The sequence below is a fragment of the Scyliorhinus canicula genome, chromosome 15, assembly GCF_902713615.1.
Source record: "Scyliorhinus canicula chromosome 15, sScyCan1.1, whole genome shotgun sequence".
Taxonomy (NCBI): Eukaryota; Metazoa; Chordata; class Chondrichthyes; order Carcharhiniformes; family Scyliorhinidae; genus Scyliorhinus; species Scyliorhinus canicula.
The window spans coordinates 66,083,464-66,097,905 of record NC_052160.1 but is presented as its reverse complement, the minus strand read 5'-3'; the positions used below and the strand labels follow the sequence as shown (position 1 = coordinate 66,097,905).

At 44.3% G+C, this 14,442-nt stretch overlaps 1 protein-coding gene across 4 annotated transcripts in view; it reads right to left on the bottom strand.

Annotated features, from left to right (window-relative positions):
• The window catches only part of si:dkey-26i13.8 (kinesin-like protein KIF19), a 243,236-nt gene that overhangs the window by 12,528 nt on the left and 216,266 nt on the right, over positions 1-14,442 (bottom strand). For all 4 annotated transcript variants that reach the window (XM_038820811.1, XM_038820813.1, XM_038820812.1 and 1 more), the window contains 3 exons: positions 7,967-8,494; positions 3,856-4,057; positions 2,162-2,269 (listed from right to left, as the gene is read on the bottom strand). In XM_038820811.1, coding sequence (XP_038676739.1) covers positions 2,162-2,269; positions 3,856-4,057; positions 7,967-8,494 — 838 coding nt within the window. The remainder of the gene's footprint in view (positions 1-2,161; positions 2,270-3,855; positions 4,058-7,966; positions 8,495-14,442) is intronic.

Genomic DNA, 14,442 nt, shown 5'->3' with positions numbered 1-14,442 from the left:
GTGAACCTGTGCCTCCTTGCAATTCAGTCTTCCAACCTGGGAAAAAGCTTCTGACTATTCACCTGTCTATACCTCTCATAATCTTGTAGACCTCAATCAGGTCTCCTGTCAATCTCTGTCTTTGCAACAAAAACAATCCGAGTTTATTCAACCTCTCCTCATAGCTATCGCCCTGCAGACCAGGCACCATCCTGGTAAACCTTCTTTGCACTCTCTCCAAAGCATCCACGTCCTTTTAGTAGTGTGACGACCAGAACTGCACGTAATATTCCAAATGTGTCTAAACAATTCTTCTCACCTCCCCGCTAACCCACCTAACAATTACTTCAGCTTCAAATCCATTTTCCTGCCTGCTCTCCATACCCCTTAATGTTTGGCCTCACAGGGAGCTCAGGGATATCGGGTGTGGGTGGGAAGATGGAATTAAAGCCCAAGATTAATCATGATTGTGCTGAACGGCAACAGATCAGGCATGACGAGCCGTGTGGTGTACTCCTGCTCCTATTTTTTATATTCTAACTTTAAATCTAAGTCCCCAGGTTATTGACCTCTCTGCTAAAGGGAAATTAATTCTTCCTATCCATTCTATCCAAGTCCCTCATGATTTTATATACCTTAGTTAAATCTCCCCTCAGCATCCCCTGTTCTAGAAAACAACCCAAACCTATCCACTCTTTCCTAATAGCTAAAATTCTCTATTCCTAGCAACAGCCTTGTAAACCTCCTCTGTCCCCTCTCAACCAGAACTACATGAGGTACTCCAGCTATAACCTAACTAGTGTTCAGTACATAACCCCACTGCTCTTATATTACAAACTTTGGCTAATAAAGCAAAATATTCCATATGCCATCTTAATCACCTTTCCTTCCTGACCTGTTCGCCTCAGGGGTCTTGGACATGTACTCCCAGAGTTCCTCTGTTCCTCCACACTTCTCAGTTTCTGTTTATCTTGTATTGCTTTGCAACCCAATTAACTCACACCTCTTCAGACTGAACTCAATTTATCACTTTTCTGCCCACCTAACCAATCCATTGATATCTTCCTGCAGTCTACAGATTTCTTCTTCACTATCAAACTGACAACCATCTTTTGCATCATCTGCAAACTTCTTAATCACCATGTTACAAAGTCTAAATTGTTGATATTCACCATGAGAAGCAAGGGAACTAGCAATGATCTTTGCAGAAGCCCACTGGAAACAGCCTTCCAGTCACAAAAACATCAGTTCACCATTACGTTTTCCTCCCAGCCCCTGATCCATTTCTGGATCCAACCTGCCACGTCTCCTTGCATCCATTTCTGACCAGATTGCCATATCCGACCCAGTCCAAAGGCCTTGCAGAAATCCATGTGGAATACATCAAATGGACTACCTTCATCAACTCTCCTTGCTATGTTCTCAAAACATTCAATCAAATTAGTCAGATACAGCCTATCCTGAATGAGCCCATGCCGACTCACATTGATTAATCTGTACCTTTCTAAATGGTGATTTCTACTATTTGCCAGAATTTCTTCCAATAAGTTTCCCACTACAGAGGTTAGGTTGACAGGCCTTTATTTATTCCGTTTATCCCTTCCTCCCTGTTTAAACAATGCTGCACTCGGCAGTCCGAAAGTCATCCAGAGAGGATTTGAAAGCGATGGTCAGAGCCTCCATTATTTCCTCTCTCGCTTCTTTTAGCAGGCTGGGATACACATCACCCAGGCCTGGTGATTTATCCACTTGCAAGGATCCTAAACAGCTTAATATTTGAGTGGTACAGAACTTGAGCATTGCTGAAAAAAGACCTTTTCATCTTGTATTCATCAGGAAAGACACCTTTGCCAAACCACTTTTGCCTTTCCCCAATTTAAATCTTTTACACGTGATCAACCTTTGTTCCTTTCCATAATGAGGCTAAGATCTAAATGAAATCGGATTGCTACCACCAAAATGTTCCCTAATGATATCTCTTCCACCGGCCCAGCTTCATCTCCTAAAACTAAATGGAGATCTGCCCCTTCTCCTGTTGGGCTTGCTACGTACTAGAATGCAATGGATAGAGAGTATTTAAAAACGGATCATAGGATCATAAACCCACAGATCAATGGGAGAAAGTTGCTCTGTGCTTTGGAAATTCTCCACCTGCCATTGTGTTGATACATTAATATCTGACCTCGAACTCGTTTATGTAAGATCAGCCCCTTGCTCCCGTCTGCGTTTCTCTGGTGAATGGTACTTGGTGTCGTGTTGCCCACTTCTATCTTCTGTAACTGGCTCTCACCTGTGAAGTAGCAAAAATCAGTGGTAGTTTGACTGCAACTTTATAGATGAGAAATGTATCCATATTAACATTTGTATTTTTTTTATCCAATCCATTGTGGAGACAGTCCCTTTTTTAATAAGGACAGAGGGAGTCCACACCGAGTAAGATAAAGAACATAGATTTATTTACAATATGATATATACACTGCCTGGGTTCCTGTTCTGGTCGTACTGGCTGACCTTTTACACAATGGTTAATAGAGTTCCCCCGGCCCTAGCGGTGGAGTTCATACTCTGCATAGATCATGAGGAAGACAATCATTCCCACTCCCAAAGTCCCATGTGGGAGATTGCACCTTTGTTTTAGATTCCTTTAGGCTTCCTACAGGGAATATACCTGCACCGCAGACGGCAAAGTCAGGCTCTCACTTATTGTTGGTAGGACATGCCTTTCATTTTCACAAATGTTCCGCTGTCATGGTCAAGAATGAAGACCATGAAACAGTCGGAAGAGAAAGCCCAAATGTCCATCAAGGTTGGACTTCCAGTGGAGTTTTTAAAATTCATTCATGGAATGTGGGCCAGCATTTACTCCCCATTTCAAGGCCATTTCAGAGGGCACTTCAAAGATAGCCATATTGCTGTAGGTCTGGAATCACGTGTATGCCGAAAGGACATTGAATTAGGGCATTGAATTTCACCATCTGCTGTGGTGGGATTTAAATCTGGCCGTCAGAGCATTTCCCTCGGTCTCCGGATTATTAGGTTCAGTGACAATGTTACAAGGTCACCAATTCCTCCTCATAATGGAGGGGCTGGGAAATGAGCAACAATAGCAAAGCTGGAGCACAGGGAAGGACAATTTTCACAAACAATTTGAAATATTTCTCTCCCTGACTCCATAGGTACCATCCTGCACCTCATTCAAGCCTAGCCTGTGACTAGCTGTAGCCAGATCATCTGTATATCCCTGCTGAGTTGGATTCTGTCCTTAGTGATCATAACCACATGCACATTGCTGGCAGGAATGTCCAGAGAGGCATCAGGAGCAGCAACTGTAGTCACCTTAACCTAAGGATGCTAAGGTTCAGTTCAGCTAAATTAGCCTATATTTAAAAAAAAAAAATTTAGAGTACCCAGTTAGTTTTTTCCAATTAAGGGGCAATTTAGCGTGGCCAATCCATCTACGCTGCACATCTTTGGGTTGTGGGGGCAAAACCCACGCAAACACGGTGAGAATGTGCAAACTCCACATGGACAGTGTCCCAAAGCCGGGATTGAACCTGGGACCTTGGCGCCGTGAGGCAGCTGTGCTAACCACTGGGTCACCGTGCTGCCCTTAAATTAGCCTATATTAAAGATTAAATCTGGGCCAGGTTACCTCACCGTGAACCCAACTTGTCGGCATATTTGAACACTTAAGTATTTTTAAAACAGTCTTTCGTACGATAATCAGAACATTTGGATATTTTTTTAAATCCATGTTTTATAATTGTGAGTCCATTGGCTTCCGGAACTGTTAAGCTGAGTTCAATTTTATAAAGAAATGGAGAACTGTATTATTCATCTTCAACTGGAGGCGGAATGAATCAGAATAATGGTCACCTGAATGATAGCTGAGTGGGAATTTGATCTTCGACGCAGGAGGCACATTAGCACTTGGCAGATTGGCAATCGATGCTGGCATGACCTTTGGCTGCAGATTGAGGTTGGAATTTTGGAAGAGGCGTGGAGCAACAGAGAACCTGTGGTCAGAAATGCTCTTGAGATTATGAGGCCGTGACGGGTTTGGTCTGAGTTTCGGAAGCTGTGGGGGGAAAGAGAGATTTGAATCAAATGATAAAGCAACCAGAAGGATATGAATTAAGAACATAGGAGAAGGCCATTCAGCCCCTCAATTCTTCTCATTGCTGATCTTCTACTTCTATGCCATTTCCCCTCTACTGTTTTACCATATCTTTTGATATCTCTAATATCTATAATTAAAGAAAAACACCGGAGCAATGGCAATGAGGACCTTGGGGTGAAATTAGACATGGCCAGAAATGTAAAACAAGTAATATTGCACTGATTGCAGGAGGCACTGCATTTATTGTCTGATGCATGTACTGCACCAAGTATTCAGTTCTACATACTTGACTGGAAGGAAGTACCAGGTGTTGTTAATGTCTTGTCAAATTATATTGTTGAGGTTTGTTAATGACATTGTTCAGGTTAACAGAAATAGATTATTGGTATTTCAGCACATATAAATAGGGGACAGCTGGGACACTGGGTTGTGAGGGCCGAATGGCCTCCTTCTGCACTGTCTGGGTTCTATGGTAAGCTGAGAGACTGAACAAGTCAATAAATTCTCTCAATAAAGGGGAGCTCTGTGTCTTGGTTTTGGCTTCACCAACTGGCTTGGGTCCTATTAACAGATGTATCCTAGAATGGAGCAACAGACTATACACCCACGTCCAATTTCACTCCCAAGTCCACCAGCAAACTAGAGGTCAATTTTGGGCACGTAGATCTCCTAAATCAAATAATTAATTTGTTTTTATACAATAAGTACAGTGTTTAAAACTGGCAACATTGGGACATTGTCAGTGCTGGATTTTGGATCTTGCCAGTTTTCAGGCCAGGCAGTTCAGTTTGACTAATTCAGGGGGAATCAGGTGCGATCAGTGGTCGCTCGAACCACTCGTGATGTGGGAAAACACATGCGCACAAAACCAATAACCTGTCGATATGCCACCGCATCAATGCAGTACCTAGCTTGACAAAGCAGTAATTTATTTCACTCCCCCAATAACGAGAAAAATTCATGTCTCACAGCTTAAGAAAATATCCAGATTTTGAAAGTCGCTGGTTTTGGGATTTTTTTTTATATAAGGGGCAATTTAGCATGGCCAATCCACCTAACCTGCACGACTTTGGACTGTGGGAGGAAATCTGAGCACCCGGAGAAAACGAACGCAGACACGGGGAGAACGTGCAAACTCCACACAGATGGTTTTTGGATTTGACACACTGTACCTGTCGTCTATAATGTGCTAATTCAAAAAAATTAATTCAAGGGAAATCATAATTTCACCGGACTTGGGAAAAGGGTTTCTCGAGTTGGTATTCATTGTAATTAGAGCTGGCCTAATGCATTTGCATCAGTCGGTTACACTCTTTTAAAGTAGTAAGTATTTTAGAGTATCCAATTATTTGTTTCCAATTAAGTGACAATTTAGCATGGTCAATCCACCTAGCCTGCACGTCTTTGTGTTGTGGGGGTGAGACCCATGCAAACGTGGGGAGGATGTTCAAACTCCGCACGGACAGTGACCTGGGGCAGGGATCGAACCCCGGTCCTCGCCGCCGTGAAGCAGCAGTGCTAACCACTGCGCCACCGTGCCGCCCAGTCGGTTATACTCTTGCCTCATAGTCAACAGCTTCCAGGTTTCAAGCCTCACCCATAGACACAGCACTAAAGGAACGGTGGTGTGATGTCCTCCGAAAGAGATTTGAATGAAGGTGCCAACTGACTTTTTTGCTGGACGTTAAATAGCGCATGATAGTATTTAAGAGAGAGCAGAGGGTTACTAACACAAACAGATTCAAGATTGAATGGCGGTAGGGGAGTTGGGGAGCGGGAGGCGGGATGTTAGATATTTATTTGTTTGGATTATTTACATTCTTGTATGCTTGCTTTTTTATGGTTGTGTTTAATGTATGTAGAAAAATGCCTCAATAAAATATTTTTCAAATAAAAAAGACAAATTATTCAGCATCGTTTGAAAGGCTGCAGGCAATCTATCCTCACAGTACCCTTCAGTAATCTGATGTAGAGAACAAAGATTTTCTGTGAAAAGAGCTATTTCTTAACATCTAACTCACTCCTTATCTATGTGTTTTAAATGTACGCCTCCTCGTTCTCCCATCCGTATCCACCCCAATTGGCTCCTCCAACTGACAAAAAGCAATTCCAACAAAGTGTTCACAGCTGAGTATTTTCAGCATTTTCCACCCTTCTTTCACATCTCCAGGATTTGAAGATTTTTCTTTGAACAGAATTTAATTATTTCCTCACGTTAAAAAACTCAATCGGTCCTCCTTTCGGCCTTCCTTTCACGAATGAAAATGTTTCCAACTCATTTCATCTATCCTTAAAATTAAGAGCCTCAAGATTGGGTGTCATTTTAATCATCTTCCTCTGTACTTTCTGCAGACCCCCTACACTCTACCATGCATGAGGATCAAAGCAGGACATATTACCTCATTGCAACGGTCAAAGCCTTGTATTGTATGAAATTAGTAGCTTTCTAGTCCACTGTTGTAACACTAACACTCTATTTGCTTTCCAAATAGCCTCATCAATCTGCACAAATAGATTATGACCCCAAGTTCCTGCTGTAATTTGGCCTGTTATTTCCCTGACACAACACGTGCATGCATAGAAGGCATCTGCCATGCACAACCCACTCCCCTAAAATATCAACGTCAGCCTATTTAACTGTTCCAAATTCCAAACCCCATGGCATATTTACCTCCAATCTGTAAAATTATGATTTTTTTCACATCTGCTCTCATCCAAATTATTACTGATGATCCACCGTCCCAGGGGTCTGGGAGCATCTACTTGTGACATGAAATGAAAATTGCTTATTGTCACAAGTAGGCTTCAAATGAAGTTACTGTGAAAAGCCCCTAGTCGCCACATTCCGGCGCCTGGTACGGGAATTGAACTGTGCTGCTGGCCTGCCTTGGTCTGCTTTCAAAGCCAGCGATTTAGCCCTGTGCTAAACCAGAAGGAACCTACTCCCATTTATTATGATCCGGGGTCTACAGAGTTACAACCAATTTCCTACTTTCCATAACATATATCCAGCAATCCCACAAGGAAATCTTTCCTAATAGTCATCTGGACAGCACCTTGCTGAAGGTTTTCTGGGGGGGTGCACTGCCTTCATCCACGAACTTGGTCAATCCATTCAAATAAATCAATCCAGCTAGTGAGGTACGAAGCCATTCTGGGATTTTCTCATACATACCAGCCTCTCCACGTGATCATAAATCATATCCCTTCCAGCATCTGTCCTGCTGTCCCTCTATATGATGTCCTCATCAACCAAGGGTTGTTAATATTGACGTATGCCATGTTATCTATGCGGCAAGGCAAAGAGATACTGGTCCCAAGAAGTGCCTCAGGCAGTATTGGTATTGACCCCCCCTCCATTGTTGGCATTATTCTGCACCATACTCTGGCAATCGAAAGTAACAAGCCCCTCTCTATCTGTCCTACATGACACAACAAACCTAGAGACCTTTAATTGTTGGGGTCTGATTTAGTCCCCATAAATATTGAGACCACAAGTCTTTCCTCAAGTTTATTAAATACATAAGCCAACAATATTTATTTTTTTAGTCCTCTTTCCAAGCAAACATTCCCTCCTCAACCAGTACCACCTGAAAGAAAATAATGACTGGTCCATTCATCTCTTGCTGTTTATGGCACAATAGTAGATTAGCTTCTGCACTGTATTACGTAGTAAAAATGCCTGGCTAAATTGTGATTTATTGTATGATGAGCATGAATGTGTTTCAATAAAATGTTCAGTCCTATTATATTTGCATATCTATGGGAGATTTAAATTCACCAGAGATTTGCTGTATAGTAATCATCAAGTTCAAGACAACGATGCCAAAACTTTTATTAAATATTTCTGATGTCTAGCAGCCTTACCCCCTGGGAGTTTACTTCAAATGATCTAGATGGTTTCTTCCTTGCGTTTCTTTCAGTGGAATCTTCCCTTTGTTCTGCCTTTTTCAATCCTTTCATTTTGGTGTAGGACTCACGTGGGGACAGGGGAGGGGAACTGTTAAACTCTTGCTTGTTCCGAAAGGCATTCACTCCCAAATCAGCTGCGAGGTTATCTAAGTTCACTGCAGATTTCATCTCAATGTTTAATGTGTTTTTCTTTGCGTCTGCTTGACCCTGACTCCCCTCATTTTCCTCAACCGAATGAGTGGATGGAATATTCCTTTCCTTTTCCCTCATGGATGCCAATGCCGAGTCTGCCACGTTGGCTCGGGACCGACGCTTTGCCGCGATGACGGAGATGCTCTTTGTGCCCGTGACAATCTCTTGAAGCTTGCCTGGGCTCTGCTGCCGGTTCACAGTGTAGAATTCCGATTTGCTGCTACCGGCTTCAGATGGCGTGTTCGACTGCCGACTACGACTCCGTTCCTTCAGGTTGATCAGACTCTGTTTCTGTCAAGGACAAACAAAACACAGAAGATAAAATTCACTCAGAAGTGACATTTTTACTCACGTTAGACTGGAGGAAATGTTGCTCAATAAGCTGTGAAAGAGGCTCCTAAAACCCCAGGCACTCTTCTGCTTACAGACAAGGAAACATGATTTATATTGATACGTGAAGACGCCCCATCATCAATTATGTGAGCATCTTGTATTAGTGATAGCACCAGATTAAGGATGACACTGCTAATTGCAAACAAAACCAGAATTTATTCAACAAGATTTTAGTAGGAGACTTACCTAAAGCTTATACAATAGAATCTGAGGGGCAGGATCTAGACAGAGAGATTTGTCTGCAACACAAAATATGTTGCCTACCTGATAAAATAATAATGTTCTGGGAAGCCGCTCACAATAAAAACGTACTTTTCGTATAAATTGCTATGAAGGAGGGCGGCACAGTGGTTAGCACTGCTACCTCACCACGTGAAGGACCCTGGTTCGATCCCGCCCAGGGTAACTGTCCGTGTGGAGTTTGCACATTCTCCTCGTGTCTGCGTGGATCTCACCCCCACAACCCAGAAATATGTTCAGGGTAGGTGAATTGGCCACATTAAATTGCCTCTTAATTGGAAAAAAAAGAATTGGGTATTCTAAATTAAAAGAAAATAAATTGCCATGAAGGTGTGCTTAGTGCCAAACAATGATTTTTATTCCATCAGCTTGAAATCTGAATTGAATTTTTACAAACAGACTTTTTTTCAAAACACAGAGACTAAACTGATCTGAATTCAGAGTTGAAGATGACAAACCTCAATCTGCATTACTGTATGTTCCATATTCCAATTCATTGCAGTGGAGTCTGTTTGCAAAACCCATCAAAGACAATGACTTGGGTGGGGTGTGAAGGTCTAATATCTCTGTCTCATTAGCAAGGCATCTACAGCAATCATCTGAGGTATTCAACTGTCGGAGATGGACCTTTAAGATTTATCGCTGAGACAATATAATCCTGGCTAGGTTAGCTTCCAGTAATTCCCCCGCCAGTTGGAGAAGGAAGGTTACATGACAAACCAACCCATTGCATGTTTGAAGCGCATGTTTTTGCAACAGAACCAAGGACAGGCAGCTTAGGGGGGAAACCTCTTTTTTATCCAGCAGAGCTGCTTTGATGACGTTAACCTTAAGGTCAGGAAAATCAAGCAAAGAGTGGCCAGACCTCCCACCATATCAGGGATGTGTCCTGATATTGTGTGAGGAGAAAATCTGGGCTTGGCTTTTCCTGTGTACCATTAATAACTGTTCTGCGATCATTTTTGCTTCTGACAGAAGTTTTCCTGTGCCTGGCCAGAAAACCAACCTTGTGGTCCCTCCAGACTGGATGCCGGATGACCCTGGGATTCAACCCTGGGATTATCTGGTTTTGAAGCAATCATTCTCTGCATTACATGAGTGAATTGATAGGAGGGCAAGATCATTCTTTCCTCTGACAGTCACAAGGTCACATCAGTCTGCTGACTGTGATCATCCAGGGACGCCTGGCTGCAGACTGAGATTTCTTAAAAGAATCCAATTCTCCTGAAGAACAACAAACTTAGTCATCTACACCGTTGAATCGGAAGCATCGAGACCATTGGAGTTAGCCTGAAGCCAACCCTGTCACCAAACTACAGACTGTATATTCTTTTACTTTTCCTAATTAATTCTAATATGACCAATCTGTCCTTCCCCACTCTGAAATCTATATTATTATATGACTAAACTTCGAGCGTGTTGATGACTGAAAGTATGTGAGCGACTAAGAGTATGTGTGTGTGTTACTGAGAGTATGCGCGTGTTGTGTGTGAATGAGTGTGTGCGTGTGTGTGAATGTGTGTGTGTGAGTGAGGATATGTGTGTGTGAATATGTGCCTGTTGTGTGTGAATGAGTGGGTGTGTGAGAATATAAGTATGTGTTAGTGTGTATATATGTATGAGTGAGAGTATTTGTACATGTGCCAGAATGTTTGCGAATGAGTGCGTGTGTGATAGTGTGTCCATGTGTGAGTGGGTTTGTATGAGTGTGAGTGTGTGTGTGAGTGAAAGTGTGTGTGTGGGAGCCATGGGCGGGATTCTCCCCTACCCTGCGGGGCGGCGGGTCCCGGCGGGCTGGAGCGCTGTGAACCACTCCGGTGTCGGGCCGCCCCAAAGTTGCGGACGTTTCCGCATCTTTAGGGGCCAAGCCCTAACCTTGAGGGGCTAGGCCCGCGCCGGAGTGGTTGGTGACCCGCCAGCCGGCGAGAACGGCCTTTGGCGCCACGCCAGCCGGGGCCGAAGGGACTTCGCCGGCCGGCGGAAGTCCGTGCAGGCGCCGGAGCGCCAGCGGCTGCTGACGTCATCCCCGCGCATGCTCAGGAGAGGGGGTCACTGATGCACGATCAATTGCACGAAAGACTCAGATTCATACAACTGTGGCTTTATTAGTCAGATACGTGGCCTCCTACTGCAGCTGGCAAAATGGCTGATCAGGAGGAGGTCACGCATATTTATACGGCTCGTTGTGGGCGGAGCTAGCCGGCAGGGGCTACCGGTGAACCTGTTGTGCAGGTCCTACCGTACATCCCCTAATACAGGTGCACAGTGGTTCACTGAGGAGGCTACAAAGGATATAGATGAATTGAATGGGCAAAGGGGGTGGCACGGTGGCACAGTGGTTAGCACTGCTGCTTCACGGTGCTGAGGACCTGGATTCGATCCCGGCCCTGGGTTACTGTCTGCGTGGAGTTTTCACATTTTCCCCGTGTCTGTGTAGGTCTCACCCCCACAGCCCAAAAAAGTGCAGGGTAGGTGGATTGGCCACGCTAATTTGAAATAATTCCCTTAATTGGAAATTAAGGGAATAATTGGCTAAATCGCTGGCTTTTAAAGCAGACCAAGCAGGCCAGCAGCACGGTTCGATTCCCGTACCAGCCTCCCCGGACAGGCGCCGGAATGTGGCGACTAGGGGCTTTTCACAGTAACTTCATTGAAGCCTACTCGTGACAATAAGCGATTTTCATTTCATTTCAAATAAAAGAATTGGGTACCCTAAATTTATTTTTTAAAAAGTGAGTGGGCAAAGATCTGGCAAATAGAGTATAATGTGGGAAAATGTGAAATGGTCCATTTCAGTAAGAAGGATAAAAGAGAAATATATTATCTAACAGATAAGAGATTGCAGAGACCTGAGATGCAGAGGGACCCAGGTGTCTAAGAGCATGACTCACATAAGGCCAGTATGCTGGTACAGTAAGTAATTAAGAATGCTAATGAAATAAGCAGGGTCGCCATTGTCCCAGATGACCATAGGTTGTTTTCCCCTTTGAGGGGGAGAGTTGACTGGTGGTGATTTAGCCCGAGGATCGCCACACCTCGGGCGAGGAACAAGGTAGAAAAGTAGGGTCTTCATGAATAACCTCAATATTCCCAGTACAGGAATTGAACCCATGCTGCTGGCCGTGCTCTGCATCATGAACCAGCTGTCCAGCCAATTGAGCTAAAGCTAACAGAATATTGTCACTTATTGTGAGGGGAATTAATTACAAAAGTAGTTTTGTAAAACAGTTAAACAGAGCACTAGTGAGACCACATCTAGAGAATTGTGTACAGTATTGATCTCCTTACTTAAGGATGTAAATGCATTGGAAGCAGTTCAGAGAAGGTTTATCAGACTAACACCTGGAATAAGTATGTTATCTTATGAAGAAATGTATTGGACAGACTAGACTTGTGTCTGCTGGAGTTTGGAAGCGTTGAATTGATTAAAACATACGAGATCCTGAGGGGTATTGACAGGTGGATGTGGCGAGGATGTTTCCTCTTGTGGGAGAATCTAGAACTCGGGGTCACTGTCTAAAAATAAGGCGTTGCACATTTAAGAAAGGTGAGAAGAAATATTTTATCTCAGAGGGTTGTGAATCATCAGAACTCTCTTCCACAAAAGGCAGAGCTGGATAAATTCTTGATTAACAAATGGGTGAAAGGTTATGGGGATAGGCTGGAATGTGGAATTGAGATTACAATCAGGAAAGTTATCTCTTATCGAATGGCAGAGCAGGCCAAAGGGCTCCTGGTTCGTAAGCCTATTACTATGTGTTCGACTTCTGAGCTGCTGGTTAACTTGTTTCGATTTTGTTAAAAAACGTTAAACAATCCAGACCATTGCAATCAAATGAGCTGGGATAGGTTGTATCAATTATGTTCCCTTTAAACTTTGCTTTATCCATTCCCCGCTCTGCCTCCCCTTGACCGACACCAAGTCCTACCATTTCTCCATGTCCCGTCCTTGCTCCACCTCTCCCATAACCTATTAATTCTCCAACTTCCCAATGCCCTAGTTTGCCTCGAACCTATCTTTTCCCACCTCCTTCGTGCCCCACCTCCACCTCCCTAATGTCCTGTGTTCCTTCTGCCTCTCCAATATCCTGTGCTGTCTTCGCATCCCCCAAAGCCCAGTGTTGTCCCTCTGTGTCGCCTCTACTTACCTCGTTTATTTTAGGAAGTAAGTGTGATGATCAACAGTCTAATCATTAGACTCTAATGGACCAGCAAAAGGGAAAATTGGAGAGAAAAGCAGAAATAGTAAAAGAGACTAAACCTTTTGTGGTGAATGTATTCACCATAATGCAGGCATGATACCGTAACCTGTGACCTATGATCTGGAAGTGGTGATATGAACTGCATCCAGCGGTGGCGCAATGGGTTAGCCCTGTTGCCTCACAGCGCCGAGGTCCCAGGTTCAATCCCGGTTCTGGGTCACTGTCTGTGTGGGGTTTCCACATTCTCCCCGTGTCTGTGTGGGTTTCACTCCCACAACCCAAAGATGTGCAGGGTAGGCGGATTGGCCATGCTAAATTTTCCATTAATTGGAAAAAAAATGAATTGGGTACTCTAAATTTATTTTTTTTTAAATAAAAAAAAATCTTTTACTACTGACTTTGGCTAGGCATGTTCATGACTAATAAAGCCTACTGTTCACTCGCTCTCTCTGCCTCACTGTGAATTGAAGGTATATCAATTTATTAGTCATAGACAGCACTATGGAAGCCGCTCTAAAGCCAGACAGGCTCCAACTCAACGCCCGCATGTCCGAAGCCAAGGAAATATTCGGACATTGGCTGTGAAGCTTCGAGGCCTACCAAAACTCCTCCACAACGCCTCCCTCAGAGACTCTCAAGCTGTGACTCCTCCACGCTCGGGTGAGCCATTGAATTTCAGTAATGATCAAGAAAGCGGCCATGTACGAGCCGGCGGTCGCAACTCTCAAGGCACACTATGTTAAGCCCGTAAATGAGGTGTTCGCTGGTTAGCATTGCTGCCTACGGCGCTGAGGACCCGGGTTCGAATCCCGGCCCTGGGTCACTGTCCGTGAGGAGTTTGCACATTCTCCCCGTGTCTGCGTGGGTTTCAACCCCACAACCCAAAGATGTGCAGGGTAGGTGGATTGGCTACGCTAAATTGCCCCTTAATTGTAAAAAAATAATTGGGTACACTAAATTTATTTTTTTTTAAATGAAAAAAAATGAGGTGTTCGCCAGACACCTCCTCACTACTCGCCGTCAACGCGCTGGAGAATTTGCTGGACGAGTATCTTGAAACCCTGACTCTACACGCGAGGAACTGCAGCTATTGAGAAGTGACGGCGGCAGAACGCATGAACTCACAGTCCGGGACACCAACGTGGCGGGTGTCCACTCAAATTATATCAGGCAACGCCTGCTGGTAAACGGGACCTCCGTCCTGCGGGACACGGTAAAGCTAGCGACCTCGCTAGACGTTGCCTACCGGAACCTCTGCACGTTCCCCGCGGGTCTGGCGAACCCCTCGTGGACACCCTCATTGTGGCCCCCATTGGACCCGACTAGGTCGCAGGCCTGTGCCGCGCGTCTACCAGCCCAGCCCGGGGAACCGCAGTGCTACTTCTGCGGCCAGTGTCAACACCC